This window comes from Nyctibius grandis, chromosome 1 (genome assembly GCF_013368605.1).
Source record: "Nyctibius grandis isolate bNycGra1 chromosome 1, bNycGra1.pri, whole genome shotgun sequence".
In the NCBI taxonomy this organism is placed as follows: Eukaryota; Metazoa; Chordata; class Aves; order Nyctibiiformes; family Nyctibiidae; genus Nyctibius; species Nyctibius grandis.
In genome coordinates this window covers 49,473,381-49,499,980 of record NC_090658.1, presented here as the reverse complement: position 1 = coordinate 49,499,980, position 26,600 = coordinate 49,473,381, and the positions used below count along the sequence as shown (strand labels likewise).

At 37.8% G+C, this 26,600-nt stretch overlaps 1 protein-coding gene across 14 annotated transcripts in view; it reads left to right on the top strand.

The window, feature by feature from the left end:
- The window catches only part of AFDN (afadin, adherens junction formation factor), a 130,824-nt gene extending 104,836 nt beyond the window's left edge, over positions 1-25,988 (top strand). For 4 of the 14 annotated variants that reach the window (XM_068398033.1, XM_068397976.1, XM_068397995.1 and 1 more), the window contains 11 exons: positions 1,770-1,835; positions 1,994-2,067; positions 2,594-2,712; positions 3,735-3,929; positions 4,184-4,275; positions 4,716-4,904; positions 7,569-8,591; positions 15,142-15,276; positions 17,523-17,814; positions 22,225-22,309; positions 23,887-25,988. In XM_068398033.1, the coding sequence (XP_068254134.1) occupies positions 1,770-1,835; positions 1,994-2,067; positions 2,594-2,712; positions 3,735-3,929; positions 4,184-4,275; positions 4,716-4,904; positions 7,569-8,591; positions 15,142-15,276; positions 17,523-17,814; positions 22,225-22,309; positions 23,887-24,031 (2,415 nt within the window). In that variant the 3' untranslated portion in view covers positions 24,032-25,988. Of the gene's footprint in view, positions 1-1,769; positions 1,836-1,993; positions 2,068-2,593; positions 2,713-3,734; positions 3,930-4,183; positions 4,276-4,715; positions 4,905-7,568; positions 8,592-10,434; positions 10,471-15,141; positions 15,277-17,522; positions 17,815-22,224; positions 22,310-23,886 lie in introns of all 14 variants that reach the window. The other 10 variants (XM_068397938.1, XM_068397957.1, XM_068397929.1 and 7 more) reach the window with 5 other exon arrangements.
- Positions 25,989-26,600: the final 612 nt, after the last annotated feature.

The window sequence follows — 26,600 nt, the reverse complement described above, 5'->3', positions numbered from 1 at the left end:
AACAAGTAACTTCTTATCCATTGTTGAACCAGTTATTAATATACAAGGACAAGTTCCTTCTTAAGCCCTGTCACCTTCAAGTGTTGAAGAGAGATCTTGCCAAGTGTGTCCTGAAGTCTAGGTGTTCTGTCAGTCAGATCATCCTTCCCCATGTGCTCCTTGATTGCTTGGGGAAAAAAAGATATTTGTGAAGCATGGTTTCATTTTTCATTATATTTATCTAGCTGTCTTCTGACTTGTATTTCTCATAACTTTAGCCAGTTTTTCTGGTATAAAGTTAAAAATATTTTGCAGTTACCTTGATGTTCTTCAGAGCCCTTTAAAAAACAAACAAGGAAAAAAGTAACTAAACTTTTTTTTTTAATTGCCTTTATATTCTTTCCGGACAACAAAAGTGTCCTTACTTCAGTTATTTATTGCATATTTTTTCCTTTTTTTTTTCTTTTAAGTACAGCTTAAGCAATTATATGAAAAATTTGGACATGCAGAATGTTAATCTGGAATCATGGGACTCAAAGTAATTCCTTTTCTGTGGCTTTTGAGTAAACATTTGGGATTAACTCAAGATTTAATGAATAAAAATTAGGTCCTTCACCTGCTTAGAAAACCGTCTATAACACTAGCTTTTGAATAATCTTCACCTTGATTTTTATTTTACTTTATTAGAATGGTGGAAGTAATGGATGCTTTTGCTGCCAACAGAAGTTAAAAAACAAAAACAAAAAAAAAACCCAAGAGCTGGAAAAGCTGGGAGGAAAGAAAGGAGGAGGAAGTTGCATAGTCAATATGAAAGCAGCTTGGGGGGTTATTTTAGAAAATGATGTTCCATTAAAAATTGTGCCCTGTTGAAAACTTAGCACTCTTCTTCCAAGTGATTTGCAGAGAAAAATGGCAGTTTGCTATAGTAGATAATGAAATCACAAGTAATTGTCTTAGATTGTGACAATTTAAAGGTGTGTGATACTAACATTTAGACTGATCTGTGTGATGTCTTGTAAACTGGAGCATGTGGATGACGCAATAGCATGGCTTGAATAGATGCTTGTGTTCTCTTGTCTTGTATCTGTTGGTTGTCTAGCAGTAAGTTCACTGTTAACAGTCCTTTTAAAATTTAGCAGAATACTTTGAGGCAGATATTTTATGAACATAATTGCATGGGTTTGGAATAGACTTAAATATTGGCTCTGTCAACTCTAAAAGACTTATTAATTATAAAGCCTACTTTACTTTTTTATTGTAAAACTAGAGGCACTCTTTGTTACTTTACACTAGCTCCTTTACAGTCCTAATGAATGTAAAATGCATTGCTATTCCTTTTTCTTGTAATCTGCAATTTACCTTGTTTCATTTGGGTATTAGCAAGGGAAACAGTGCTGTATTTTGGAACATAATACATAGAGGTATAAAAAAATAATAACATACATGTAAAATCGCAAATAAGTATTTCTTATTAGAAGGGGATTAGAACAAACTTCTAAAGTATAAGTTTTAGTTAATGTATTTTCTTTCTTATTCAAACTTGCATTAAGAACAAATATTTTTTGCTTCTAACAATGCTTGCAGGTTCAATAGACCTAATATTAAAATTTTCTTTCGACTTCAAATGAAGGTAACTCTTTTCTGTATTATTGTTTTTTTCCAGTTTGGGAATATATAAAAGTAATGAGAACTTAGAGGTTTACCTAGCCATGTAAAATTCTGATTAACACTTGTGGAATGCTTAAGAAATCAAATACAAATGTAATAAACGAATGCCTCTTTCTCTATAGGGTGCTGGTCAAGACAAACTTGGAATATATGTCAAGTCTGTTGTGAAAGGAGGTGCTGCAGATGTGGTGAGTAATATTCTTAAACATCAGAAATTCAAAGGTAGAAAGATCCTTTGGAAATGCTTTTAAATCCTTTGTTTACTAGTATGTGTGAATAATTGTTTTTATTTAGACCATGTTAGCATTGGTGTATGAATTTTCTTCTCTCTTGAATATGTAATTAGGATGGTCGTCTGGCTGCAGGGGATCAGTTGCTCAGTGTGGATGGTCGAAGTTTGGTGGGCCTGTCCCAGGAAAGGTACGGAAAGTTTTCCTTGGGTGTCTTTACATGAAGAGAATGCTAGAGTAATAATTTACTGAAAAGGGCTGAAGCTCATTTTTTTTACATGTTAGGCTTTGTCTTGGTTTTTTATAACTGCCTATGAATAACCTTAGTAAGAAGTTCAAATGTTCGTGTAGTATTTTCTCTATATGATACGGGTTACTTATATAGAAGAGATTGTATTACACGCTTGGGCTTTAGTTTTGAGCAAACTTTATTTAGCTCTGATTTTCAATATTTTGGCATCTGACCTTTAACTGCAGAATTTGGAAATAGTACTTGCCTATAGGTGTAGTCTGTTTAGTAAGTGTATCTTCTAGTCATGATCTTCTGATTTTTTTTAAAGTGATTTTAAGTGTTAATCAGAAAAAGAGTGTTTAGTCAAACAAAAGATTACTAGAATAAACGTGAGAAATCATGACATACAAACTGATAATAAGGAGAACTAAGTAATAAAGTGCCTAATTTTATTTTGTTTTATTTGCTTTGGCTTTTATTGCAGGGCAGCAGAACTTATGACTAGGACAGGTTCTGTAGTAACACTAGAAGTAGCAAAACAAGGAGCAATTTATCATGGTCTGGCAACCCTGCTTAATCAGCCATCCCCAATGATGCAAAGAGGTAAAAATGCTAATATTATTTATGTCGATAAGAGCTTTATAAGTCTTAGAACACAGAAAATATAATAATTCACAGTAGCTTGCCAAATATTACCAAAATACTAAATCAGAAAAGAAACATAATTGCACAGAAAAGAAGCCTTTCCTTTCTTACCAAAAGTTCATCTGTTTTTAAATACTGTTTGAAATTATGCTAGTCTAATCATTAATAAATACTTTGCATATGTACCTTTTAAAAAATTAAATGATGCATTTAAACACAGTTCTGGTTTGAAGTAATTTTTATTTTAACAAATGGAACATAATGAATACAAAGGGCGTTAAACTTCAATGGCTTTTCTACCCCTTTCATAAAGGCTTCTCTCCTCCTCTCGGAATACAACTTCCTTGAGAGAGTGCAGTGTAATTACTGAGAGAGAAATAAATAGAAACATGTTTTGCCATTTAATTTTTTTTTTAAACTAGAATATTGAAACATATCTTCTTAAGTTTCTGTGTCCAATCATAAGAAGTTCTTGGGTGTTTCTCCAATGTTATATTTTATCATCCTACTTCAGTGAACTAACTCCAAAAGACACATTTAAGTCTTATGTAAAAAATGTTTTAAAGGAAGTAATTCTGTAAAGGAAGACCTTTTCTATGTATACGGTAGTACTACAGTATAGAAAAGAATGGGTTAAAAGAATAAATCCTTATTATCACAGTTTACAATACCATCCCAGATGCCGTATGCCTTTGAGAGAGTCAGCAAGAGACTTTTCAGTAAAGCACATTTGGCTTTTCCAAATATTGTGGTACCTTTTCAAAAGCTCTTTTGAAGCATACAAATCAAAGGAATCCTATATAGTTGATACAAGAGTGGGATTGTGCATCTGAAGAAATAAAGATTTTAAAAGTTAGCATTTGCTTTACTGGGAACTCATTTTTAATTATAAATGCAAGGTACCTCTGGTCTGAAAAAGAATATTCTAGACAGTAGTTAATATAAGTGAAAGGGAGAAAATACATATCCAACTATTACAGTTTTTGACCGCCGTGGCTCAGGTAAACCCCGACCAAAGAGTGAAGGTTTTGAGCTGTATAACAACTCCACTCAAAATGGGTCACCCGAGAGCCCTCAGCTGCCGTGGACGGAGTACAGCGAACCAAAGAAGCTGCCAGGGGATGACAGATTAATGAAGAACAGAGCTGATCATCGCTCCAGTCCCAATGTAGCAAGTAAGATTATCCTTCTTTTAGGCGTAGATGCCTCCTCCGCTAGTTTTAGAGGCTGTTGAATTCAAAAAGGGAATGATTGTTTTAAAAAATGGATTAAGTTTAAAATGCCAATGTAGTATTAACATTTGGAGCAAGCCTCTTCTTAGAACTATTCAAAGGAAAAATCATAGTTACTTTGTGAATACTATTATTTTATTAAGTTATGTAAATTATTACTAACAGTCATGTAAATGCTTCCTTTAACTTTCCAACAGATCAGCCTCCAAGCCCTGGGGGAAAGAATGCTTATGCATCTGGAACTACCACCAAAATAACCTCAGTCTCTACTGGAAATCTTTGTACAGAGGTCAGAAGTGGCAAGCAAAATGCTGGCTATTAAATTTTCCTTAGCTATCAATAGCATCGGTGTGCTTGAGTCAAACCAGTGCCTTACTTAACTATTTGAACATAATGCTGATGCTAGTGACTAGGTGGGGGTTTTGCTTAGCACAGCTAATGAAAGATTGAGACAGCTTTGAGTGACTTTTATTAATTTTTGTTCATGAAGTTGTCCTTGCGATTTCTTAGGTTTGTGCAATATTGCGTACTTGTTTTTGGACCATAAAAATATGAGTCATAACTACAATTTATATTTGATACTAGACAACCTCTTTATCTCCTGTTCCAGACAAATAATGCTCTTATGAACCAAAAGAAAACATTGAGAAAATGCATGTTTAGAATAATACTCCATACAGATCTGTGTGATTAGAAAATTCTACCTTATGTTCTTTCTCTCTTTCTCAGGAACAGACTCTGCCCCCACGACCAGAAGCTTATCCCATCCCAACACAGACCTATACTAGAGAGTATTTCACATTCCCAGCTTCAAAGTCCCAGGATCGAATGGGTCCAGCTCAGAGTCAGTGGCCAAATTACGAAGAAAAACCACAGGTCCAGGAAGAAAGTAATCATTCAATCAATACTACAATGCAGGTGAGAAGTAATTTCTTTCAATACAAGAAAAAAAACAGAAAGAAACTGCTTGCCTTCTGCTCCCAGACTGCTGGAGCCATTTTTGAAGAACAGTCAATTCTCTATAATGTCTGACGTGTTGAGGACAAACTGTACCACAGCGGGGGGAACAACTGTGCATTTGCCGAGATTGGCTTGGATTCAGAAACCCTATTCTTTTTTTTTTTTTTTTTCCTTCTTTCCCCCCCTTCCCCTCCTTTGTCCATAGAATTTATGTTAGCAAGTTCTGCAGACCTGTTATCTGGGATGTTTTAATCCCCCATTAGAGGCAATGGGGTGTAGATGGTGGTAGGGTTTGTCTTGTAAAATGTGTTGTGGTTTTCTGAAAAGCAAACTAAATCTTTCCCTCTTCCAAGAACGTTTACATGGAAAAATGTCTTTGCCTGCCAGGTGCATTGTTTAAGTGACAAAGCGAAATATTAAAAATGAAACAAAACAGTACTTTGAGAACTATCCAAGGACTTCACTGAAACACATTCCCTGCTCTCAGTTAAAAAAAAAAAACCACAACCCCTTCAAGTTGCATCTGTTACCAAAGTGTGGAGGCTTCTTGACCTGAAATGAATTTACCCGCACTGTACCTTTATAAATTAAAAAAATAATGTTGTTCCGCTCTTTGTAAATGAGGACTTTGCTCAAATCCATACAGGAAATTAAATTTAGATCTACTAAACCCAGTTACTGGATCGTCTTTTTCTCTAATCCACCAGAGACTTAAAAATACATTATAGAGAGAAAACTTTTTTTTGCTATTTCTTAATTTGTGATAAAAGCAGAGCCTTACACCAGGCTCAGTATGTTTTCCTTTGAAAAGCAGTGTCATGTAAATTATCTTGAGATTGTATCATAGAAGCAAACTAAGGATTGATTATTGATTACTCACACATGTTTTGGCAAGTGAATTCAGTAAAAAGTCAATTGAATAAAAGCTTAGTGCTTTTTTTTCCCCCCAGTATTACACATATCAAATCCTAATTATTTTAGCTGTTAAGAAAATAGATGCTATACCCAAAGTAGGATGGTGATTCTGAAGGAGAATGTTGCAAGTTAAATGACTGTGGCAAACAACTTTGGAAATGTTTTGCTGAATTTCTGGGCTTAACTCCTTTATGTTTTGTGATTTCATCTCACCTAGCTGCATAGTTAACATCTAGGCGCTCTCTGTAGATGATGGGACAGGGGGAGGCTAGTATCTCCAGAGAATGGTTCCTACTCATTTGTCTTAATGGGATGAATTGCTGGCTGGCTGTGCATCTCTGCCCTGCTGAAGACAAGCTTAAGTGAGTAGCTTAGACAAGGTCATTAAAACTGGTGATGTGAACCCCATCTGTTGAAGCTGTTGACACATACCAAATTTGAGCTATGGTCTTAAGGCTGAATCCAGTGCAGAGAAGTATTTTCATAAAGTAAATGGCTAGAAGCTTTAGCTCCCTCCAAGCATTGAAAGCGTACACAATTTTTCTCTGCCGTACAATAGTTCTTTTAAGTTTAAAATTAGAGGAAAGTAGACTTTAAAAAAAATTATCCCTTTAATCCTAACAGTGAGAACTGGGCTTGTAAAAAAAGCTGCTGTAAGCCACTGACTGATGTGAAGTGCCTGTTTTCTGTTCCGAAGGCGTTAGCAAACTGTTTGGCTAGGTGCATCTTTACAGCAAATCTAACACAAATAGCTGTGTGTTCAGCTCTGCTGGACTAATAGAGCATAAAAAATACACTTGTTCATCTCAAAGGCGGCATTCTGTAGAGGTCACGGTTAAGGTCATTGATGGCAGAAAAAGAAAAGGAGTTTGCTTTGTTAGTCTTCTCTCAGTTGTTGACAATTGGTACATTATGTGTTCAGTGCTTAATAGTTCGTAACATTCAAAGTATGAATATTTGCTTCAAGAAAATGATTAACAGATTTGATAAGCCTAATTTATGGTCCAGTTTTCTTTTTCAGGAGGTTATACAGTGCAGTGAGACCCTGAGCTTGTATAAAAAAAGACTTGATGTTTGACGCACTAAAAAAGCAACAAAAACGCAGACCAATACACCCATGCCCCAAGAGCAGGTAGAATTAGACCTGGCTATCCCGGTTTCCATACCCGTGAATGACACTGTAGTAATGAGAGCTTCCCACGGGTCATCTCGCCTGTTAATGGAGGAGGGTGGGCAGAGGCTCCCTTGTCTCTCCCTCAGCAGCCTTTCTGTTTGCCTTCGCAGTAGGAAAAATGTTCAGTCAAGCCAGCTGAAGGCTGAATGGCAGAGCTGGTATGTCTGAGCTGCTGTGCTGAGCTGCCAGGACTCTCGTGCTCGCATGGGGGGGAGGGGGTGTCAGGGATAGTCCTGAGAAACTGTGTGAACTGGGGAGGTTTTCAGCTTAAGCTCCATTTTATGTTCATCCTTCCTTCCAGTCCAGGTTTCCAGGCATTTCAGAGGTTGCAAAGTCTTCCATGACTTGAATGAGTTAAAAGGACTGAGAAGAATATTTTATTGTTGGTTTTGGGAAACTTCCTGGGCATGGAAATGCTGAAATTCACTAAAAGTGATTACCTTCAGTAATAAGAATGTGGTTTGTGAGCGATTTTCAAATATGTTTTAATGTAGATGGACTTTGAAATACATGCCTTGTTTAATTTTTTCCAGCGTGTGGCTCGTTCCCAGGAAGAACTCCGAGATAAAGTTTTCCAGCCAGAGAGGAATCGTTTGGAAGTTGTTATACGGAAGGATGTAGACTACATTGATCGGAAGTCAGACAGTGATCAGTGGATGAATTCATCTGTGGATTCTAGCACATCTAGCCAAGAACACCTGAACCATTCATCCAAACCGGTCTCGCCTGGTTCTTGTTTAACTAAAAGTGGACCTGGCCGTTGGAAAACTCCAGCTACAAGCCAGCCAACTCCAGTGGCCATTTCCCAGCCGATCAGAACAGATCTTCCCCCTCCACCGCCACCTCCTCCAGTGCATTATGCAGCTGAATTTGATGAACTACAAATGGATTTGCCTCTGCCTCCTCCTCCTCCTCCAAATCAGATAGGAGCACAAGCGTCTTCTCAGGTGGCCGCTGCTGAGCGTAAAAAAAGAGAAGAGCATCAGAGATGGTATGAAAAGGAAAAGGCACGTTTGGAAGAAGAACGAGAAAGGAAACGTCGTGAGCAGGAGAGAAAACTGGGCCAAATGCGTTCTCAGCCACTAATTCCTGCTCAGCCTGTGGTTCCCCCTGTTTCCCTTCAACAAGTGAAATCAGAAAAACCTTCAACTTTGCAGAGGTCTCAAGAAACAGTCATTCGAGAGTTGCAGCCCCAACAGCAGCCTCGGACTATTGAGCGGAGAGATCTGCAGTACATTACTATCAGCAAGGAAGAACTGTCCTCTAGTGATAGCCTCTCTCCAGATCCCTGGAAACGGGATGCTAAGGAGAAACTGGAGAAGCAGCAACAGATGCACATTGTGGACATGCTGAGTAAAGAGATTCAGGAACTTCAGAACAAGCCTGATCGTACAGCGGAAGAAAATGACCGTCTGCGCAAACTCATGCTTGAGTGGCAGTTCCAAAAACGACTTCAAGAATCAAAGCAAAAGGATGAAGATGATGATGAAGAGGAGGATGATGATGTGGATACTATGCTCATCATGCAGCGACTGGAGGCAGAAAGAAGAGCAAGGGTAAAAGGGGATAGTCTTTTCTAGACAAAAGTATTATAAATGTATATCTTGGCGGGTTCTCTGGCTTTGTCCGTGTATTTTGATGTTCTTATAGGGTAAAGGAGGATGAAGCTTCTTAAAACCTTGAATTTTAAAATTGCTACCTTACAGTGGCTTCACCAGTTAAGTGATGTATTATGAAAGTATCATAGCTACCTATTAGAGAATCCAAGTTGGCAGTTCAATTTACTTTTCTGGTTGTGGGGAAAGAAATTCCCTTTGGGTAAAGGGATTTTGCCATATAGCTGGAGTAGGATTAGAAGGTTAAATATGGCAAAAATTTGCTTACAGGAAGGTAAGCAAAAACATCTGAAATTATGAAAGTCTCTAGGAGGATCAGGAACAAAAAATAGTGTGTCTTTCCCCCCCCAGTATATTTACCTCTGAGTGTTCTTGTTTATAGTCTTGGACCTGAGCACAGACACTGAATGCACGCTGCTTCCAGGGAACAGTGAACTGAACTGAGGTTCCACTTTGCTCGTCTTCTCCAAGTAGAGGCTGTGGCATAAGGGAGCTGCTACCTCTGCCTTTACCACCACCTGAGCGGTGACCCCAGCAATGCTGGGGGGAAGCATTGGGCTGAGCCATGTGGTTTTGGATACACCCCGTCTAGGGCTCCAGCTCATACATACCTGGATTTTCACGGTGTCCAGTTCAATCAGTATCTGGCAAGGTTTGCTTACCTTAGCTACAGTACTGTGAAAGCTTGTAGTACATCTAATAAGATAATACAACTGGATAGTATGATGAAGTTTCTATCACACTGCTGGTGGCTGTTGTCTCAGAATCTGGTAAATCTGTTGTTAATGGGAAACAATTTCTATACGAAAATTTGGTTTTCATTTCTGAATAATAGCACGGATGCCACAGTTACATACCAATAGCGATGCTTCGACAGGCTTAAAAACTACCTCTGTAATATGCTGAGTGTCTTCTGTTTGTTTATCTTGAAAAGGTGACTTAATTCCGTGATAAGCAATTTTTAACTCTTGAGGAATGTTTCCACATGCTTATTTTGACATTCAGAAATAGCTATCGACTTGAGTAGTATTTGAGTTCAGGATTGTTTGGGCAGCTTGATTTCCTAAACTGACTCTTCTCATATTTACTGCAGTCTGCATTGCTTTCCTTTTTTCTTGTGGCTAACTTTATTACTGTGTAAAACAACAGATACCTCAAACTTGGAAACTGAAGAAAGGAAAAGCTAAATATGTCTTTGGCAAACAGGTTGTGTTAAAGCCTAGCATCGCTAACATGTAATTTGTAGCACACAGGCAGTTACCTATGGGCATAAAAAACCCATGTAAAACTGCCATTTTACAAACAGTGTCTTGAAAATTTTACTGTAGCAAGGCTAAAGAAAGCCTTAATCATTAATAGAAAGCCAGTTGTATTGCATAACATTGTATCAATCTTCTCTGCAAGTGCTGGATTTAAAATACTATTTGTGCACAAAGTTCTTCCAGCATCTTGGAACATTTTGAAGCTAAAAAATAACAGTTGTTTTGAACTGACGTAATTTTGCATTTTGGTTACATTTCACTGTCTATACCACTAGACATGCAATAAGTAGCATCTCTGGAGAAATACTGAGGTTTTGAACGAGTCAAACCAATACTGATAAAAACTTCAGATTATTTGATTGTTTTCATGTCTGTATTTCAAGATTATGTCAATTCAGTTCCTCGTTCTAAAGCAGCTGACTTGATAAATAAAAGAAAATGCTTTTGTAATAGCACAAGTCTAACATATCTTTATTTTCACTGTGCATCTTTCTTTTTTTCCCCTTTCTTACTACCTGCAGCAGACTGCTGTGCCAGCAATCTCTGTTCTAGACTTGGTATGTTTGTTTCTTTCTCTTCAATATCTCTTTCCCATTTCAATTCCTGATATTATTAACCACCCTATGTGAATCAGTGTGATACAATAAGCAGTAAGTTAACTGTAAGCACACATTTGAATGCCTCCAGATGTGGTGACTCCTTTCCTTGTGTTTCCCTCCTTTTAGATGTTGTGTTCTGCTTGCAGCCTTGATTTGCTTGTTGTAGCAGTGGTCTAATATAAACCCGTGTATTTGATGTTTTGTGCAATCATGTTTATAAAATCTTAACTAACTTTGAACGAACATGCTGTGAGGTAAGATTTCTTCCCTTCCCCGCCCCTGCAGGTTTTAGAAGAGCTCTAGCAACACCGTTCCTTTCCAATTTGAAGTGAAATTGTTCTGAGAGCCTAATAATACAGTATACTGTTTCAGCACGTGCCGAAACCCTGTTGTTTACAGGTGTTACAATTTTCTCATTAAAGTAAAAATGGATTTTAAACTCAGAAATTACTTCTGAACTAATATTTCCAAGTAGGTCACATAAATATGCAATTATTAAGTTACCATATAATTTCAGTTTCAATCGGTTAATACCATTCTCTTCCATGTAAAATATGACGGGCTTTCAAATTGGAGCAGTAATTGCTATGACTCCAGCTAATTCTGTATTTTATTGCTCTCATTCGAAATGGGTACATGGAAAAAGAGTTCTGTAGTGTTTTAGAGAAGAAGTACATCCCCTTCAAAGTCTATTTCTATATAATTAGCACACCAGTTTCAAAGAAAGGTAATGCTTGCAAATCCTGTTAGTATAATTAATTTGTGCTGCTGGAAAAAAACGTAAACCTGTCTGTTCAAAATACGGATTTGGATTGGATATTCGGCACTGCTTTATATAAAAAAAAAATTACCTTTTAAAATGCGTACTTCAGATAACTTAGTAAGCCTGTCTGAGGTGTTCGGGTTTGTATCTGTACGGTACATGAGCGTTAAGCAGATGACAGCAATGAAAAAGATGAAGCATGTCAGCTTTCTGAATTAATGGACAAGCCAGGAGTCATGGATTTTTTCAGACTTAGTAGCTATCAATAGTTTTTCTTATTACTACTCCCTATTTTTTTTTTTTTTTTTGCTTAAACCTTGGTCCCCGGAGCTGCGACTGGATAGATAAAGTACTTTGCCAAGCAGGCTGTAAAATTCTGGATCTTTCTGCGACAGGAGGTTGTGAAGGCAGACAGTATTATCAGCTTTAAAAATGGATGAGACAAATTCATAGACATCAAGCCTGTAAACAGCTACTCAAAGGATTACAAAAGGCTGTACCAGCGGATGTCTCTAGTACCATCCTGAATGCTGGGGAAATACTAGAAGAAATGGCCAAGCTCACGTGCAGCTCTTCTTGCCGTGGTCAGAGACAGAATACTGCGCTAGATGGATCCATGGCCTGAATCAGTTGAGGATTTATGATGTTCATAAACTTATCTTTAAAAAAAGAAAGGGAGCTAATTCTGAAATAGATGATGTTGATGCTATATCAAGCAAATACCTATTCTTCCTAATTTCATAATTTTCATGCTGTTCATGTGACTTTCTGGGCATAGTTGCATCTATCTTATACCACTTCCTGTACTCAAGAAATTAATTTGTAGTTTCTAGAGGGGAAAAACTTTAGAATGTTCCATACTCTTTTACTTATGTCTAACGTGAGCATTGGTGATAGCTGTTCTGTTAATTAAAAGGGAGGTGAAAGGCGATGAATAGTTAATGCATGAGTTGTCAACTTGGCTAGTGTTTGTCTTTTTAAATTCCCTGGGCCACCAACAGATCTGACCCAGCTTTAGTTGTCATAAATAAATAGGTATAAATTTAAAGTTCTTCTGGAACTTCTTTGAAAGCATTCTAAGCAGTGCTTGGAGAAATGAAATTTTTGTGGAAACTGAGACTTCCTGGGTGCCTGCCAGTCCCGTGAATATCTTAACATTTTTGATAAGGAGCTGATGGGCTGATTCGTTATGAGGAGCAATAGCTCAGAAGAAAGGTGGCCTTTCTTGCCCTCTTCTAGGTAGGAATAGTGCTGCAAGGATATGTTGGTGAGACAGGGACAGAGTTGTGCGGCTGAGCGAACTGTTGGCACTTTCGGTAGAGCTGGGACAAAGCAGGGGGAAAGAATTAGTGCTTTCTGCTTAGCTGCTTCACTCGTACAGCTCAGAGAATGCTCTTCTCCGTCACTCTGGCTGTATGGATCAGTTGTTTCTACCTGTTACAATATAAACATGTGCTGCTTTGGAGAAACCCTGGAAGTGCAGTAAATCACATGAAAACATGACTTTTAAACTAGAGAAAAAACTAATTGGAATAGAGAAGTACTGAATCCAAATACTCAGTGTGGGAATCTAATAGCCCTTTTACTGGAAATGGGACGTGAAGCTAGCTTTCCTTCGCGTCTTGAAAATTAGGGAGTTCAGTTTGAGCTGGCTACTGTTGTTCACAAACACAAATGCCTTCAAGCACTCCGGCGTGCCTCGCCATCCCCGTGCTTCCTGCCTTGGTCGGGGAATGCTCCAAAGTAGAAACTAGTTATTAATCGTAAAGAAATGAAATGTCACTCACTACTAGTTGCTCTATTCCCACTTGTGCCTTACATATCATTTTTGGCCTTTTTACTAGGTATTAAAGTTTAGAATAGCCTCTGACCTGGATACAGTTGTCTTCGCAATTATTATGGATCAGATGTTGACAACAGTTCCCGGGTGGGCACCCTGCCCAGTTTTCCCTTCTTTCTTTAGTTAAGCTCACAAGAAAATGAAACGTCCCCTTTAGTTTAGTTTGAAATATTTTCTTGTTTAAGTGCATTTGAATAGGAATATTTGCTCCTAAGCAAAAAGGCATCCATGCCATAACCTGGGATCAGTAACTGCCCTGTTCGGAGTTTTTCTCTAAATGCAGTTGGGACAGAATCAAGGAGTTTTCCTGTATTTTTTCGCTGTGCAGTTTTTGCCCCTTTTTTTTTTTTTTTTAAAGAGGAAATTACTTCTCATCTATAAACTCTTTTGAATTACTAGCTGTCTTTACTTTTGACAGCAATATTATCTCCTTTGCTAAAATAATGTCTTTTTAATAACCAAGACAAGAAGAGGTCTTAATCCAAGCAGGGAGTTGGTTAACTACTTTATTCCCTGCTCTACCGTATATTCTGAGCTTGATCTCTACCTTTATGTCATTTTCAGTTAGGAATTACAAAAGTTTTAGCCCTAAATAAGGGCAATTTACTCTGAGGTGGCATCCTCTAGTATACATTTGCCAAATTATTGCCCAAATGTAATTAATTAATTTTCTTCTTTAGCTTTCATGCTCAAAAATGGTGGTTTTTAACACTTCAGATGAGAGCTGTTTTCACTGCAATTAATCTGTATAGCTGCTTGAAGAAGTAGAAGGCAAATGTTTTCAAAATTACTTGGTATACAAGGTCATAAGATACCCATAATGCAAATACTACATGAACAGTGGGGGGAAATGGGGAAATAATTACCAGAAAATTAGTCAAAAAAAACTCCCCAACTTTGTTTTTAGAATTGATTGGAAAATTGATTACAAAACCTACTCTGCTTTAAAGCACACTTACTGTTAATTGGGGAGGAGGGATGCCTACATGAAGGTTGTCCTCACAAAGTCTATTGAAAATAAATTTCTCTTATTATATCATTATTGCTTTGTGCCTTAAGGGCCTTTCTCTGTAAATGAAACTGGATTGTAAATACAAATCAAGGAGCAGAGAACTGTCTGTGTTACATGCAGCTTATAGCAAGATCCAGTGTTTTACTGATTTATACCAATCAGTATAAAAGATCTTGGCGGGGGGGGGGGAATAACCGTAAAACACATGCTACAGTACGAAGTAACACAGCATGTAGTCCAGTTAGTTCCTACTTGTGAATATTACTCTGCCAGGGAATACTCCTGTCCATCAAGGGCTTAGATGCTGTTAGCTTTAGAGAATGATGCAAAGGTTGGATTGTTGCTCCATTTTCTTATCTGTGCAGTGTTTAGCATAAGCATATATAAAATAGTATTGTCTGTTGGACATCAGTTGTTCATGTGAGCTGTTTAATCATCTCAGTAGTCAAAGATTTCTTTGACTCTCTGCTTTTTTCAAAATACATCTGTTGCAGATACAGCGGCAGATTTTATTTATCTCCTGAGACTATTTGCAGACTTGCTGAACGAGCGTGTTACTTTAAATGGATTGACCCTTTGACTAATGAGTCATGATTTTCCGGTGCTTAAATACTAATCCAAAATGAAAAACCAATTGGCTGCTGGAGCTGGGGACTGTTGCTTCCAAGTATTTAATTTCACTTTACTGTACCTATGAGGCTGTGGTTGCTGAAGCTGTCTGGAACGTGAGTCGCCCCAGTCTTCTGCTAGGGGTTCATATATGACTGCTAAAAATGTCTCCGTGTGTTTGTGCTTTTATGTATGTGGTTCTGTGCATCTCTTCCTCTTTCTTTTTTTAGGGAAACCAATGTAACAAAGCATACCTTTAACAGCTGGAAATTCTATTGATTTATCTGTAGTATAGCATTTTCTACTGAATGAGTTATTTTTAGATGCAGATACTCGGATTGCTTTTTTTTTTGACCCATCTTACCCACCTGAGTGACGAAAAAATTAAAGATGTTTCTCTGTTAGTTACAGGATGAAGAACGCAGACGGCAGCAACAATTGGAAGAAATGCGCAAACGAGAAGCAGAAGACAGGGCCAGGCAGGAAGAAGAGCGCCGACAGCAAGAGGAGGAGCGGACCAGAAGAGAGGCTGAAGAAAAGGTTGTGGTCTTCTGAGTGCTGCAGGGGTTCTTACAGGTCTCTCCTCTTTAGCCTGGCCAGTAACAGCTCACTGTTGGGTCAGCAGGGGTTAAACACACTAGCCCTAGTGATAGGGGTCATAGCCCAAGGCTTCAATATAGAACAAAAAGTAATTAAACAAATACTCCATTTGCGGTGCCCCGAGTTGACTGGTATTGCAGAAATAGTACCGTAGGTGTACCGGCTGAAGGTTTTTAGCAGTTTTCAGGCTTGCCTTCAGAGCCTTTCCTGAAAGTTATGGCAGAAATCAATTACCTCCTGGTTTCCTTCAGCCCCCAACATGACTTGCCTACCTTCTTTATTATAATGGCTGAGTTAGTGGTGTTGGGTTTTGCTGTGTCTGAGAGATGGCACTTAAATATTTTTTCAGTAATTGTTGTATACAGATACAGAGAGAGAGAGAAATATGAAATATAGTGGAGTGGAGATGAGTACTCCATATTGTCTTTTATGTTTGGACTATGGGAGGAAAAGGAATTGGTTTCTAGAAAGGAAGTAAATAATTTCAGCAGATAAGTCACTGTGCAATCAAGTAGATTCTAAAAATGCAGGCTTCTAGGCTCCTTCAGAACATTATACATGAATTTGAGAAGCTTTATTGTTCAAAAGTGGAAGACAAAGCACCTCATTTGACTCTTAGCATGTTTGTTGAGACCCTCTTCTTCCTCAAGAAAGAACAGTTACTTTTGCTCAGATTGAAGACTTGCCTGTTAGTAACATTGACTTGAGAATGAGGAAAGAGAGAATGTTTAATGTTGAGAGAAATTTCATCTTGGAAGATTGAGCAAATATATTAAAAAAAAAAACCCTCTTAGATATATTCACTTTGTTAATTTGTTTTGTTAGATTGTTTTTAAGCTTTGTTAGACTGTTTTCCATAAGCAGTATGGGTTGATGAGTAGAAGAAAGCTAAGCTGGGGCTGGTGATAGGTGAGAAGTGAGGAAGGTGTTTCTGGACTGAGGAAAGTATTTAAAAATATACTATAAGAAGTTTTGGGGGGTTTTGTTTGTGGTTTGTTTTTTTTTTAAAAAAAAAGCAACCAAAAAAACCAACCAAGGCTTTCTTAATTTCTAACAATGACGCAGCCAAATGACATTTGGATCACACACTTCAAGGGGTTTTCACTGACAGATCTTGACTGAGACACTCATACATCTACCAACTCAGAACTCAGTAACATCTGACCACTACAGTGGTTTTAGAGTAGTACAAGGAGATGAGTTTCATGTCTTTGCTCTAGATGAACAAGATCAGAATTTTTTTTTTTTTTAGGATAACTGACTGACGGTGTTGAGCAGATAAGCAGATAAGGTGGATTTTTTTGAACACATGGATTAAAAACAGAAAGGATGCTTGTTCAAAATGTCACATATTCCCAGCAGAAGTTATACTATGCTTAGACAAAAGGTTTTTTGTAACATACGGTTTCCAAATATACATTTTCATTTGTTATCAAACAAATTACTGAATAGACCCTTGTATTAATTTACAATGTGGCTTAGACAAGAGCTGAACAGAATTAAATGCTATTTAGTTTAAAACAGTAAAAGTCTTTTAAACTGGAAAAATACATAGAAGATATTTCATGGCCTTTTAAATGGTCAGTAGCCTCATATAAATATCATTAGCATAGGGGTTTTTAATTTTTTATAAATGTTTTTAAAAACATTTATTTGATATCTGTTTTAGAAGAGTTCTTTGTAATTTGATTTCTACTTAGAAGTAGTTTTCTTGGTATTTATACTAGAAGCTTTTTTAGGAGTCGTCTGTTCCAAGGCTCTGTTGATTAATTTACATTGTATAGGCATGCAGCAAAATTACAAAGTTCCTTTTTTAAGATGGTAGTTAATTTTAGTTATTTTCCTCTCCCACAGATTTTTTTACAGCTTTAGTAAATCTACCTCTTATTAACTATAGTTACAGTTTGAGTAATAAATGCTGGAATCACCCTTAGATCACACAGGCAGTTGCCTTGGTTACCACAGGGAGTGGTAAATCTGGAAATAACAGCAACACTGTGTTACAGGACAACTGCCGTTTTTTTCATGGTAGTAAATATTCTTTGTATGAGTCCATATAGATGCCCTGGTTATTGCCAGAAAAGGAGACCAAAAAGTTCGTAGCTTGGTGATGGAAAACTTAACTCTCTCTTGGATGGAAATGTCTGTCCTTCTGACCACTGTGTTTCTGTTTCCTCTGGACTTAGAGGCGACAGGAAGAGGAGTATTACAGTCGCTTAGAGGCTGAAAGGCGCAGGCAGCACGATGAAGCAGAACGAAGATTACTGGAACCTGACGAGCCTGGTCTGTACAGACCTCCGCTTCCACGGGAATATGAACTCCCATCCCCAACCCCTTCATCTAACGCTCCTCCTCCCCCACCTCAGCGAAACACCTCTTACCTCAAAACACAGGTCCTCTCCCCTGACACGATTTATACTGCCAAGTTTGTTGCATACAATGATGATGATGAGGAGGAGGAGGATTCCAATCTAGCAGGTCAGGATAAGTACTCCAGCACAAGAAAATCTTATGGTGACTTCCCTCCTGCCACCCTTAAGCCACAGCAGTCCTCCCGCCAGCCTCGCCCAGTTTCAGATGGCCTCTTTCTTTCCAACTCATTCCAGTCATCTCCAGTCAATGCCAACAGTACTACTGCCAAACAAAGCCAGCCCCCGCCCCCACCAAACAAACCGAGTTTCATCCATGCCAGCAGCTCTAAAGGTAGACACCGTGAAAGCAGTTGTCTCTACAGAACTATCCTCACGTTTTCCACTCTGGTGCTGCAAATTGAATCGCTTACTTTGTGATTTATTTTTTTCCCACTTAATCACTTTTTTCACTGTGGTGATCTAACTTAAATCCTGGTATTAATATGAATCCTCCAATTTTTAATTGTTTTGATCTCTCAAATTTCCTTGTTCCTTACCCAAACTCTTCAAAAGCAAAAATTCCATCTTTCACACAATGAATCGGAAATTATTTTAACTGTTTCTCAACCAATTCAAAGTACTGTTGGTTTTGGCTTTCACTCTGTATCTTTCAGTGATTTGTTTTGTATGACTGACCACTGGTTACTCAGGGCATCTGGAAGTGCACCTTTCTTGAACATAGGAAACCTTTTCTAATGGGTTCATGGACAGAGCTTATCTTCTGCTTTCATTGTTGGTACCAGGGTTCTCTCTTTTAATAGTGTGTGCAAATGGCTTTTAAAATGACCTTTGTAGACATAGTTCTTAAACATACAAGCACCAAGAGACATAGAGGACATGCAGTTAGTTTCATGTATTAGGCACTATTCCTTTACTTCTGGTTTGTACACTGCAGTTTTCTTGCAAAGAGAGACAAAAATCTAAATTTCATCTTGGTGCTTTTTGCCTTACTCCTTCCCTCTACTTCTACACCTCTGTATTTCTTTGTCTCCTCATCTTATTTCTGTTGTAACTCCAAGTTGGCAATCATAATGGAGTTTAATTTCAAGTACAGCTCTAGCTGCTGTAATTTCAGCACCATATTTTATCTGCAGGGTACTAGTTTAGCTATACTCAGGAATTCAAAGCTAATTCAGTCCAAAGTTCCATGCTAAATTTTTTGAAAACTACTGCGGTATAGGAGGAATCTTACATACTTTACTCGTTGAGTATGTGTCTTTGTAGATCTCCCTCTAATAAATTTGCATTTATTAATACAAGATTCTGTCTTTAAATAGCAGCATCTGCCAGCTCTTTCCCTACATTTGTTTTCTTCTTCTGCATTGTTCTGAAGGGAATGGTGGACATGACATTCCCTTAGTTCTTTTTACCTGTGCTGGAAGTCAACAAATGCCTGACAACCAACTCCAGCCAATCAAATTATCCTTCTAAAATGCAAAGGGTAGCAAGTCACCTGAGATAGCAAGGGAAAGTATTTATGCTGGCTTCTAGCTGAATGGCTAACTTGTTTGCTGGATTCAAGTCTCAGTGACAATTGTGGAAGCCTACAATATGGTATATATCCCTGATCACCTTTTTGGCCACCTAACGAATTAGGAATATCCCTGTCTTTAATCAGAGGTGTGGTGTGCCCTGGTCATAGGGAGCATACGAGCCTCAGAATAGGTTCCATTTCTCAGAAGCACTTGTAATCCAGTTGCAGTAGTGTATGAATCTGCTTTAGGATATGTGTGAGGTCATACAGGTGCGTGATACTCTGAGCTTCCTGTCTGCATCCTTTTCAATTGAGGCTCAAGTCATCGTTTTCCAGCAAGGCATCCTTTCCTTTGCAGCGCAGATTAGCTTCTGCTACAGTGGGACTGCTTCCAGTGCCAAAGAGAAGCTCTGCACAGCACCGTGTAGTTTTAGTATTGCTGAAGGAACAGTAGTTTAGCTCAGTTATAACTGTCAAACTGATAGAGTGGATGCTTAGCAGTTTTCACTGTTTGGGGTCAGTACAGCACCCAAGTTGCATAAAAAGTATCCCCACTGATACTCATTTAAAGGGGAAAAAAAACAAAAAACAAAACAAAACAACAACAAAAAAAACCCAAAACAAAACAAAAAACAAAACAAACTGTTTATTTACCTGGGTGTTGCCTGTGAGATTTTGTGATGTAGTGTAGTCTCTATGGATCCTGCAAGCCCGTCTGCTGCTCCTGTCTGTCTCTGTCATAGGTTCCAAGTCTAAAAGGAAGGTGAGGGAAGGTTTTAACTTTTCAGTGTATTGTCATTAGACTGGAGTATAAGTAGACACACTGTACGCTACCTGCTGTGTGCTACCATTACAATGCAAATGACTCCATGATGCCTACCTACAGTGCATGTGAGCCCACTGATAAACCTGCAACCAGTGAACCCAAATCACGGTTTTGTATCAGAAGGACTCTAGCTTTTGAGCACCTTCTGTCACACAGAATGAGTTAAAGTAAGATTAAAGAAAGGAAATATGCAAATAAGATTCTCTTTAAACACTGTCTGTGGTGTTAGCTTGCTCTTAGGAATATTCTGAAACAACGGGCTTCTGACATGAAACTTTTGTACTGTATGTCTGTACTGAATTTTTGTTCTTTTAAAGGACTTTCTTTTTCTAGAAAATCTTACTTGAAACTGACTATAGTAGAGTGTAAAATGTGCCTTCCATCACAACACATAGGCTTCCAAAGGCCGTTGCTTCCCTTCCTTATCTGGCACTTTGAAGGCTGTACATGTAATGAATTAAGTAACTCTAGAACCATCAGTCAGTAGTTGTCACCACCACTCTTCCTGCCTCCCATCATCCACAACCCAGAATGCCACTTCATATGTAATTGCATTTCCCAGTCCTGCTTTCTGTTATTTTTAATGGAAAAATGAATCTCAGGAAAGTGAAATGTTCAGCGATATTTTTTGTGTGTGCATGTTTGTTTTTCCTGGAAAACAATCAGAAGGACAATCAACACAGATTTGGTTAGGGTTTTGGTAACAATTAAGGAATATTGTAGTATGATGCTTCGCCTTTAATAACCTAATTCATAAACCATACAACTAATTCTGAATACTCTTATTTCGTAATTCTTAAAATAGCCATGAGAACAGGTTAACTTCACCTGATTGCTCAAGCTTCTATGAAGACTGCCTGCGTAACGTACAAAGCCGTTTGCACAAAATGCAGAATTCACTGTGCAGTTTACCATCTCCCATCTCGCTGACTCTGTTACATTACTGTGCCTTACAGCTCTTTTCTGTTCTGAATGTTAACTCTAGTAAACCACGCTTCTGCAAATTTTGCTGTCGTACCTTCTTCCACTGGGTCTCTGAAGACCATTGGGTCTGTCAGCCAACCAAGAAAAAAGCCAACACCCAAATCAAAACTACTGCCCTGAAGCAGGTGGAAGTGTGAACCACAGGAGGTGGAGGCAGACTTTCCAAAGTAGGGAAGGTGATACCGTATGCGTGTAAGACTCATGTCTGAAAGAAAAAAAATGTCTCCTGGCATACCTAGTGTGATCTGGTCTGCTACAAATTTTTGGTGGAAAAAATTCAGCTAAATTTGTTTGTGTGTTTCAGCCTCATATGTCTCTCATTGAATATTTATGAGAAGTTACATATACCAGTGGAAGAAGCAAACATTTCCTTCTGTACCAAAGAAGGTTCACAAGACATAACACGTACAATATTGACACCAGAACTGTCTGAAGACAAATTGAGTATTGTACTGACACTTACTTTTCTCTTTTCCTGACAGTTGTTAAAAGAATATGATCTTAAATTTAGATGAAGTTATTAAAATTTTTGATTGATTGGAAAGAAAAGGTTTTGTCTTGTGGCCTTTAGAAAGAATTAATACAATATGTAAAACTTGTGTGTTATATCGACTTAAACTAAAGGTGCAGTGCTGCAAGATACTTGCTTGAAATTTAAATTTAAGGGGCAGGCGGGAGGTGGCATTTTCTTAGTGATACAGTTTACTTAATCAGACTAAACAGAGACAAAGATTCTGACTCTGCTGAATTGCAAAGATGGTATATACTAATCTTAGCTTACTTGTAGCCTCATAAAGAGAGTGGCTGCAGCTAACTTATTTCCTGTGGAGCTTGCTACAGGATAATGAAGTGTGTTGCTCTTTGCATCAGTCTCCTTGAACAACTTCTAATGTTTGCTGTGCAGTAAGCCATAATAAGGTAAAGACCATAATTTGATATATGCTGGATAATCTAAACAAAATGTGTTCTGACTCAGAATTAGGTATAAAAAAATTACAGCTGTTTTGAGGAGGGGTAGAATTCAGTAGTACTGGTTTTAAATATTCTACAGGTCAGATGGCCCTCTAAATTTATTTTTGATTCTAGTTTAAGATTATTTCTTGAAAGAAGCACTGCACCTTTTTGATGAGATACAATATAAAACCTTTGTGTTGTAACTGTTGTCCTTCAACTTACTTTTTCTTTTGCATAAGGAATAAATTCATACACTGGATCTACAGGAGCAGCTGTTGGGGCCCATGAAGTTTATCGGGATCCAAGAGACAAAAGATCTAAAAGGTGACATTGCAAGAGTCTGTTAACTTTTATACACCTGACTTGGCTAACTTTGCAATATTTTCTGTTGTTGTATCTCCATGGGTGTCTTCGTTTAGCCCACACCCAGGGCTAAACAATAGCAGTTTTTCTCTCACCCAGTGTCCCTTCCCCAAATGAGGAAGGGAATTGAGAAAAGGAGGGAGACTTGTACGTTGAAGTTAACCAGATTTTAATGAAATTAAGAAATCAATATAAATGACAACACAAAACAGACAAAAGTATACTTATCCACAGATCACTAGCAAGTTGCTCCAGCAATCAGGTTGAGGGAGAAGGGAGGAGAGCAGGAAAAGCCCCACCTCTTCCCAGCAAACTCTCTCTTTTATAGTGAGCTTGATGTCAGTGATATAGAATACACCTGTGGGCCAGCCAGGGTCAGCTGCCCTGGATTTAACTGCTGAGGGCCTTGATCACCATGGCTGGCCACAAACTGAAACCAAATCCTAATGAAACCAGGACAGTGGGCCATTCAGGAGTGCAGTTGGCTCTGGAGTATCTTTGGTTACTAGAACAGAAAAATAAGTTCTCCACAAGTCTTTAGGTGATCTGAAGTACTACTACATAGCAGCAAATCTCAGTGCTACAACCAAGTAAACTCAGTAAATCATTGTAAATTAACAACTTCGACTGTTTTACGTGTATTTATAGATCTGAACAGTACCTCTCAAGTGGGATTCTAACCAACTTTGTAATAGGCATAAATAATATGGACTGTGACTTACATGTGAGTGGCAAGCTTTACTGTGTAGCATACTGAAGATGTAATTGGGCTTGGCTCAGATTCTGTAGAAGCTGTTAGCCCAGTTCCTGCACTTTAAAATGTAGTTAATGTTTCAGTGGACTGTGCAGAGCAGGGACCTCTTGGAGCTAAAACCGAAACTTCTTCTGATTAAGAAATTGAAATATATATTAAAGGTTTATTATATGAGGATTAATCACACATGTAAAGTATTGTTACAGCTACAACTAAGAATGATTTGAGATCTTCACTGTGGTGGTCAGAAACACGTAATACAAAAATTGGTTTGCTACAAGGGTAAGAGGTAAGTGCAAGGGCTTAGGCCACAATTGCACTTGGAAGTTTTGCCAGTATAGAATAAAAGACAGAGGTGTTGCAGCCGCTACAGCATACCTCAGTACTAGTAACTTTGTTTACCGAGACATAAAAGCTTTGTATTCCAGTGCTTTTTCTTAGACACGTGTGGCCACAGAAAGGCTTGCTGGTTTAGCCAGAACAGCCATGCTGTGCTAATACAGAGAGAGACGTAGTTTACGCCTGCACTTCACTTTGAAAATTGGCAAGCAGTTTCATTCATGTTAATGTGCCGGAGATGGTCATGAGCCATTAGTTTGTCTAAGTTACAGCACAATGTCAGAATTAAAGGTATGTGTGGGGAACAAAACCTTGCAGAATACAAAACGGAGAATCTTTTGTTGTAGTCAAAAAAGCTACCAGTCAGTATCTGTTACTAAAAATTACAATATATAAGGATATTGTAGATAAGAATTATAACAAAGACTTTTTTTTCCCTTTCCAGTCAAGATACAGATTTACCTGGAGCACCAGAAAACTTGACGTTCAGGGAACGCCAACGGCTTTTTTCACAGGGTCAGGATGTATCCAATAAAGTAAAAGCTTCTAGGAAATTAATGGAACTGGAAAATGAGTTGAACACAAAATAAGATTAAAGCACCTTATCAGATGTAACTGAAGATCTCTAAATTGAGGGATTGAGATGGGGGGCACACTACTAATGAACAGAAAATGTATGTTTTCTGAAAGGAGTGACTTTGATTCCTCTATATCTAAGACTGTTAATTAAGATTTAGAGATGTTGCAATAGCAAGAAAACTGATTACTTTGCCAGGAGCTTGTGGTTTGTACAATGAAAGCACTGTAAAATTTTAAAGATATGAATCACGTGAAGGTAACTTTTTTTTTTTCTTTATGTTTTGGGGGTTAAGTTCTTGTGCACCAGACCAAGTAGCACTTGTCAAAGATAAGTTCTGTTTCCTGGTGTTTTACAGACACACTTTGTTTTAGCTGCTGAGCAGAGAGAGTGAGAATAGCTTGAACTGCCTAAACTAAACTGTGCACTAGAAGTTAATATTTTACGTTGTTTGATAAGAAGCCAATATCTGGGCCACCTTAAATAAGACTTTATATGCAAGTTTGACATACCATATGGTGTTCATACAATGATGGGCATATCAATACAGATCTTACTATTACTTAGTATTGCAATAACACACATTCTGTAGGTAAAACCTTGGAATAAAAACATTCCTAGTCCTATGTATTTGTTGGGTCTAAAACGGTTGTGTAAGACTTTATCTGTAGTCTTGGAAAAGTCTGTATGTTGATGCATCCCTACTATATGTGCTTCAGACTTTCAAAAATGTGAAGATAAAACCTTTGGATAATTGTTTTATTAAAAATTACATAAGCAATAGATAGTAGGCTACGCTAGTGGCCCTTCATCAGCTAGGACCAAAATGTTAGTAATGTGTTAAAGGCGAGGAGTAGTGAGTGATTCCAGTTCCAAGGTGAGCAGAACAGATGCGTACAGTTTCTGAGAAAGGTAGATGAGAATTTATTAGGCAATTAGGCATGGAACAGTATTGGTAAGTCTGCTATTATCAGTTCAGCAATATCTTTTTTTTTCTATGGAGAAGTGACCTGGCATATTAGAAGAAAAGTCTGAAGTATGAAGTGTCAGATACAATACTGCTGGCCGGGAGTGGGAATGTTAGTAAGGTCGTTCACAGACCTGGCGTGCTGGCAATGAACCATCTCTGCTCACGCTGAGGAAGTAGTGCTAGCGAGCTCTTCTTTAGTCTAGCTGGCTTTACTGACATCCTCTTACTGTTGTACTGAAAATCTTGGCAGTTCAAGCTATTTTTTCACACTATAATAGCCTTATTTAATTTTAAATTGTTAATCTTTTTCCTCCCACTATTTCTTCAGCTATGCGTATATGGCTGATGATGTTGGGAATAAGGACCTCATCAGAGTTTTTCTCATTGTGTGATGTTAAGACAATATATATTGTGATTCCAAACAAATTTTCTATTTGACAAAGCCCTTTACTGGCTTTAGATGATTTTTTTTCCCTGTATCATATTGTTCTCTTATAAATATATATTTAGGGAATTGTGCACACTTCCAAATACAAAGGGGTAGACTTTCACTGCCTTAGGAAAGAAATCACTTTTAATAAGAGTTGTATGATAAATAAATGCAAGTTAATGAAAATTGGAGTGTAAATATTTTTTACGTATTTCAGGTTTCTTATTTGAAAGTGTGCTTTTACCGTTTCACCTGTTAAATATGAAGTAGAAGATTAAACTGGTTCAAAGTGTTAATGAAGGATCTGCATGCTTGCTATGTCTGTTAATCAGGAAAAGCAAGCCTCTCCCAATTTATCTCGAGAACACTAGCAGCCTTACAGTGACAAATTTTTCTTAAGGAAAAAAACTTATGCTGTGGCTGAATTACTGTTGCTGCTAGAATCTGAAAAAGGCTTAGCAAAAAAATACCTATAACCTTCAGTCGAGTGGATTTGGCCGCTATTGGGCATTCGGGTCAAGTGTGAATATGTGTAAAAGTGCTTTTCATATTTGTCTGTGCATTATTATGAAAAACATCAAAACTGCTGTAGTTTCCCATTTCTACTGTATTTCACTTGCAACCTATTTTTAATAAAGTTTGTAATGTATTTAACTTTGCATTAAATGTTTTTTGTAGCTTGTTACCTGATTCTGCATTCATAACAGTGTTACCATAAACCAAAAGGGCTCTTTTTAATATGTTTTGCCTCACCTGTCCTTTTAAAATATAATTACAAGAAAAGTCGGTGTATCTCATAATGAATAGATGAAAATTCAAATTAATTTCACGTAGAGAATCAACAAAGGAGGCTGATTCTCATTAATCAGAGAGAATTTCTTGGCCTAATGTTCAATATCTGTAGCAGTGACTTGAAAGAATAAGTGATTTTTACACCTTAACCAGCAACTTATGAAATTGTAAATATGGGTGGTATGAATTATGCAGGCTAGTCGTGCTGTATTTGTATCCTCCTCAAGTGCAAAGTTGCATTTCTAACAGTGAAGAGGAACCTGGAATGCAGCTTCTGGAAAAGTACACAATATTACAACCAGAGTCCCTGTTGTGATTGCTGTGGTTAAAAAGTCATTTGATCTCTTTATTTTGAACACAGGGTAACTTTTTGTCAAATATCTGAAAAAA